Source organism: Serinus canaria, unplaced genomic scaffold (genome assembly GCF_022539315.1).
Source record: "Serinus canaria isolate serCan28SL12 unplaced genomic scaffold, serCan2020 HiC_scaffold_272, whole genome shotgun sequence".
Classification (NCBI taxonomy): domain Eukaryota; kingdom Metazoa; phylum Chordata; class Aves; order Passeriformes; family Fringillidae; genus Serinus; species Serinus canaria.
The window spans coordinates 1-6,396 of NW_026108386.1; the positions used below are offsets into that span (position 1 = coordinate 1).

Genomic DNA, 6,396 nt, shown 5'->3' on the forward strand with positions numbered 1-6,396 from the left:
TTCTCCTGGATCCCTCCCTGATGTCCCTGGATCCTTTCCTGATTCTCCTGGATCCCTCCTTGGTTCTCCTGGATCTCTCCTTGGTGGTTCTGGATCCCTCCCTGATGTCCCTGGATCCTTTCCTGATTCTCCTGGATCCCTCTCTAATTCTCCTGGATCTCTCCTTGATGTTCCTGGATCCCTCCTTGGTGTCCCTGGATCCCTCTCTGATCCCTCTCCAGGATTCTCCTGGATCCCTGGATCCCTCTCTGTTCTCCTGGATCCCTCCCCGGTGTCCCTGGATCCTTTCCTGGTTCTCCTGGATCCCTCCTTGGTTCTCCTGGATCTCTCCTTGGTGGTTCTGGATCCCTCCCTGATGTCCCTGGATCCCTTCCTGATTCTCCTGGATCCCTGGATCCCTCTCTGTTCTCCTGGATCCATCCCCAGCATTCCTGGATCCCTCCTTGGTTCTCCTGGATTCCTCCTTGGTTCTCCTGGATCCCTTCTTGATTCTCCTGGATCCCTGGATCCCTCTCTGTTCTCCTGGATCCCTCCTTGGTGTCCCTGGATCCCTCTCTGATCCCTCTCCAGGATTCTCCTGGATCCCTGGATCCCTCTCTGTTCTCCTGGATCCCTCCCCGGTGTCCCTGGATCCTTTCCTGGTTCTCCTGGATCCCTCCTTGGTTCTCCTGGATCTCTCCTTGGTGGTTCTGGATCCCTCCCTGATGTCCCTGGATCCCTTCCTGATTCTCCTGGATCCCTGGATCCCTCTCTGTTCTCCTGGATCCATCCCCAGCATTCCTGGATCCCTCCTTGGTTCTCCTGGATTCCTCCTTGGTTCTCCTGGATCCCTTCTTGATTCTCCTGGATCCCTGGATCCCTCTCTGTTCTCCTGGATCCCTCCTTGGTGTCCCTGGATCCCTCTCTGATCCCTCTCCAGGATTCTCCTGGATCCCTGGATCCCTCTCTGTTCTCCTGGATCCCTCCCCGGTGTCCCTGGATCCTTTCCTGATTCTCCTGGATCCCTCTCTAATTCTCCTGGATCTCTCCTTGGTGGTTCTGGATCCCTCCCTGATGTCCCTGGATCCCTTCCTGATTCTCCTGGATCCCTGGATCCCTCTCTGTTCTCCTGGATCCATCCCCAGCATTCCTGGATCCCTCCTTGGTTCTCCTGGATTCCTCCTTGGTTCTCCTGGATCCCTTCTTGATTCTCCTGGATCCCTGGATCCCTCTCCGTTCTCCTGGATCCCTCCTTGGTGTCCCTGGATCCCTCTCTGATCCCTCTCCAGGATTCTCCTGGATCCCTGGATCCCTCTCTGTTCTCCTGGATCCCTCCCCGGTGTCCCTGGATCCTTTCCTGGTTCTCCTGGATCCCTCCTTGGTTCTCCTGGATCTCTCCTTGGTGGTTCTGGATCCCTCCCTGATGTCCCTGGATCCCTTCCTGATTCTCCTGGATCCCTGGATCCCTCTCTGTTCTCCTGGATCCATCCCCAGCATTCCTGGATCCCTCCTTGGTTCTCCTGGATTCCTCCTTGGTTCTCCTGGATCCCTTCTTGATTCTCCTGGATCCCTGGATCCCTCTCTGTTCTCCTGGATCCCTCCTTGGTGTCCCTGGATCCCTCTCTGATCCCTCTCCAGGATTCTCCTGGATCCCTGGATCCCTCTCTGTTCTCCTGGATCCCTCCCCGGTGTCCCTGGATCCTTTCCTGATTCTCCTGGATCCCTCTCTAATTCTCCTGGATCTCTCCTTGGTGGTTCTGGATCCCTCCCTGATGTCCCTGGATCCCTTCCTGATTCTCCTGGATCCCTGGATCCCTCTCTGTTCTCCTGGATCCATCCCCAGCATTCCTGGATCCCTCCTTGGTTCTCCTGGATTCCTCCTTGGTTCTCCTGGATCCCTTCTTGATTCTCCTGGATCCCTGGATCCCTCTCTGTTCTCCTGGATCCCTCCTTGGTGTCCCTGGATCCCTCTCTGATCCCTCTCCAGGATTCTCCTGGATCCCTGGATCCCTCTCTGTTCTCCTGGATCCCTCCCTGGTGTCCCTGGATCCCTCTCTGATCTCTCTCCAGGATTCTCCTGGATCCCTGGATCCCTCTCTGATCCCTCTCCAGGATTCTCCTGGATCCCTCTCTGTTCTCCTGGATCCCTCCCTGGTGTCCCTGGATCCCTTCCTGGATCCCTCCCCGATGAGATCCGGAACATTCCCCAATCCCCCCGGGAAGGAGGAGCAGCCCAGCACAGGAACCCTTCCAGGACAAGGAGAAATCCCGCTGGAGCCCAGTAATTAATGACTCTAATTAACTGCTGGGATTTTTTTTCCACCTGACTCCCAAATCTGGGAGCTTTCCTGACACCCCAGGGATGGCTGGGGGTTGGTTTGTGCCCTTCCCCACCCCCAAAATCCAGAATTCCCATTTCAGGCCCTTTTTAAAAGGTGAATTTTGGGCTTGGTTTTGAAGAACCAGCCAAGAAAAATAAAAATAAAGAGGGAGCAAAACCCCTCAGCTCCAAAGGACCACGAAACCCACACTCCAAAAATTACCATAAATATTTTATTTTTAAAATTATTTATTAATTTATTAATTAATTCGTTCTTCTGGCATAGGAATTCCTGTAGGAAGCGCTCTGCTCTGTGCGTGGAAGATGCCTGTGCTTATTTACAAATGCCACGTTTATGTTTTTCTCCCCCATAAATAAAATTTAAAATAAAATAATTTAAAAAAAATAAAAATAAATCCCCCCCAAAAATTAAATGTACAGTACAGATTCCTATGGCTCCTGGGCTGGGAGACTCCCCAGGAACATCCTGGGAGTCCTTCCCAAAGAAATCCGGGCAGCAGGGATTAAAAAAAAGGACAATAAAAAGAGATTTAATGCTTTGATCCGGGTCAGGAGAGGCAGCGAGGAGGGTTCTGAGCCTTCCCCTCCCTGCCAGGATCGATCCGGGCTGGAAGCAGGAAAATCCATGGGGTGGAGCAAAACCCCGCGGCCGAGCCTAAGGTTTAAGCCGGGCTTTGTTGAGTCAGGACCTGCTGCTGAGCTGGCTTTGTTTCCGCTGGTTTTTGGTGTGGTTTTGCATAGGAAAAACAGGAGAAATTTGAGGAATTGGAAGGATGGGAGTCAGTCCAAGCTGCTTTCTCTATAATTAATATTTTTCTGCACATCTCAGTGGATTTACCCTGGAATAAAACAAATTTTAGGAATTCCAGCCTTATCTTCACACCCCTGGTCATTTCCAGAGCAGGGATTAATCCCAGCTTGTTAAAAACCCTCCCACACATCCCTCGTGGGACCACCACAAATCCATGTGCAAAAAATAAAGTTACATTCAGGAAATGCCCTCGGAGTTCCACCAATTCCCTTGGATTTTGGTTGGTTTTTTTTTTTGGCCCAGAGCTGCTCCCAAAAGTCCTGGCCAAGGGCAGCAAAGGTGGAACAGGGGAGGAAAATAGGAACAGGATAAAATCAGCATTTCCCAAAGCAACTGGAGCTTCCCTGAGCCCACCTGGAGCTTTGTCCTTGGCTGAACATCTGGAAAAACACCAATTTTTGGGGCAGCCACCGATTTATTCTGGCCTGTAGGAAGACTGGGAATACCTGGAAGAAAATCCTCCCCGTGGAAGGGAGAAGGGAGAGCTTTGACCAGGTGAGAAAAATATTTTAAAAGCGGTTTTTGGTTTTTTTTCGGGTTTTTTTGGGGGGTTTTTTATCTCTTGGCTGCCACCAGGATGCAGGAATTGCCCAAATTCCCAAATTCCCGGTGGGAATGTGAGCAGGGCAGCTCTTTCCTGACTGTGATGAGATTAAAAAAGGATTATTGCTGCTGGGAACAAATTCATCTTTCTGCCTTCCCGAGGAGCTGGAGGCTCCCCCCACGAACCCCAGGAATCCATGGAGTTGGGATTTGTAGGAATTCCAGCAGGATCCCGCTGGCACCGTCCAGCTCTGCGCCGGTTTTTTGGGATTTTCCCGGCTCTGTGTGCTGGGAATTGCTGGAGCTGGGCGGGTCGGGAGGGAATTGTGGCTCCCTCGGGATGAGGGAGGGCAGGGGTGTCCCGGCAGGGTGGCGGTGGCACCGGGGTGACATCCCCGGCAAGGGCAGGGCGGGATCCGGCTCGACCCGGGAGCCTGGGGAGAGGAAACAGGGAGAGAATCGGGGGGGCAATGGGGAAAAATGGGGGTAAATGGGGAAAAATTGGGGGTAAATGGGGAAAAATGGGGGGTAAATGGGGAAATATGGGGGGTAAATGGGGGAACTATGGGGGGTAAATGGGAAATCTGAGGGGTAAATGGGGAATCTGGGGGGTAAATGGGGAAATATGGGGGGTGGGTAAATGGGGAATCTGGGGGGTTAAATGGGAAATCTGAGGGGTAAATGGGGAATCTGGGGGGTAAATGGGGAATCTGGGGGGTAAATGGGAATCTGAGGGGTAAATGGGGAATCTGGGGGGTAAATGGGGAATCTGGGGGGGTAAATGGGGAATCTGGGGGGTAAATGGGAAATCTGAGGGGTAAATGGGGAATCTGGGGGGTAAATGGGAAATCTGAGGGGTAAATGGGGAATCTGGGGGGTAAATGGGAGAATATGGGGATAAAAGGAAAAATCTGTGGGATAAATGGGGAATCTGAGGGGTAAATGGGAGAATCAGGGGCGTGAATGGGAAAATCTGTGGGATAAATGGGGAATCTGAGGCGTAAATGGGGAATCTGTGAGATAAATGGGGAATCTGGAGGATAAATAAAGAAATCTGGGGGATAAATGGGGAATCTGGGGGGTAAATGGGAGAATATGGGGGATAAATGGGGAATCTGAGGGGTAAATGGGAAAATCTGGGAAGTAAATGGGGAATCTGAGGGATAAATGGGAGAATATGGGGGATAAAAGGAAAAATCTGGGGGGTAAATGGGGAAATCTGGGGGGTAAATGGGGAATATGGGGGATAAATGGGAAATCTGTGGGGTAAATGGGGAATCTGGGGGGTAAATGGGAAAATCTGAGGGGTAAATTGGAGAATATGGGGATAAAAGGAAAAATCTGTGGGATAAATGGGGAATCTGAGGGGTAAATGGGGAATCTGTGAGATAAATGGGGAATCTGTGGGATAAATGAAGAATCTGAGGGGTAAATGGGGAATCTGGGAGATAAATGGAAAAATCTGAGGGGTAAATGGGGAAAAATGGGGGATAAATGGGAGAATATGGGGGGTAAATGGGGAATCTGAGGGATCAGTGGAGAATCTGTGGGATAAATGGAGAATGTGTGGGATCAATGGGAAAATCTGTAGGATGAGAGAATCTGTGGGATGATTGGGAGAATCTGTGGGATAAATGGGGAATCTGTAGGATAAATGGGAAAATATGAGGGATAAATGGGAAAATATGAGGGACAAATAGGAGAATTTGTGGGATGAAAGAATCTGTGGGATAAATGGGGAATCTGTGGGATAAATGGGGAATCTGTGGGATAAATGGGAAGATCTGTAGGATAAATGGGAAAATATGAGGGACAAATAGGAGAATTTGTGGGATAAATGGGGAATCTGTGGGACAAATGGAGGATCTGTGGGATAAATGGAGGATCTGTGGGATAAATGAAGAATCTGTGGGATGAATGGGGAATCTGTGGGATAAATGGGGAATCTGTGGGATAAATGAAGAATCTGTGGGATGAATGGGGAATCTGTGGTGTAAATGGGGAATCCATGGGATGAATGGGGAATCTGTGGGATGAATGGGGAATCTCTGGGCTAACTGAGCAGATCACTCAGCTCTCCCCGTGCTCCCCCAGCCCCTGATCCCTCAGCTCCCTTCCCACCACCACCCCCGACCCTCTGTGTCAGCCCTGAGCCCCCCCAAACCCCCCGGACACCCCCAGGCAGGAGGGGACAAGGAGACCCCCGAGGTCCCCCGGCAGTGCCGGCGTACCGAGGGGACAGGAGGGGTCCCGGGGGGGCCGCCCCTCACACGGCCGTCTCCTGCCCCCCGCCGGCCTCCTCCTTCTTCCTCTTCATCCTGCAGAAGCCGTGGAGGCCGCAGAAACAGGCGAAGGTGAACTGGGGCATGGCCGGGAGCGGCTGCGGACACCTGGAGGGGACAGGGAGAGGGGACAGGGCAGCAGCTGGGGGGGAGCGCCCCAAAATCCCCAAACTGGAGGCAGGGGGGGGAGCACCCCAAAATCCCCAAACTGGAGGGGGGGGAGCACCCCAAAATCCCCAAACTGGAGGGGGGGGAGCACCCCAAAATCCCCAAACTGGAGAGGGGGAGCACCCCAAAATCCCACACTGGAGGGGGGGACACCCCAAAATCCCCAAACTGGAGGATGGGAGCACCCCAAAATCCCCAAACTGGGGGGGCGGGGGACAGGGGGACAGAGTGGGGACAAGGGGGGACAGAGGGGGAAGGGGGGGACAAGGGGA

General features: G+C 52.5%; 1 protein-coding gene across 1 annotated transcript; it reads right to left on the reverse strand.

Moving 5' to 3' along the window:
- Positions 1-2,597: 2,597 nt before the first annotated feature.
- On the reverse strand, positions 2,598-6,058 carry BLACAT1 (BLACAT1 overlapping LEMD1 locus). The gene is made up of 2 exons (XM_050987815.1): positions 5,906-6,058; positions 2,598-3,577 (listed from the first exon to the last, which is right to left on the reverse strand). The coding sequence occupies exon 1, from the start codon at positions 6,040-6,042 to the stop codon at positions 5,941-5,943; it is 102 nt and encodes a 33-aa protein (XP_050843772.1). The 5' UTR covers positions 6,043-6,058; the 3' UTR covers positions 2,598-3,577; positions 5,906-5,940.
- Positions 6,059-6,396: the final 338 nt, after the last annotated feature.

Excerpts from the sequence above, each read along its gene's own strand:
- BLACAT1 (XM_050987815.1), bottom strand. The coding sequence starts at position 6,042 with ATGCCCCAGTTCACCTTCGCCTGTTTCTGCGGCCTCCACGGCTTCTGC.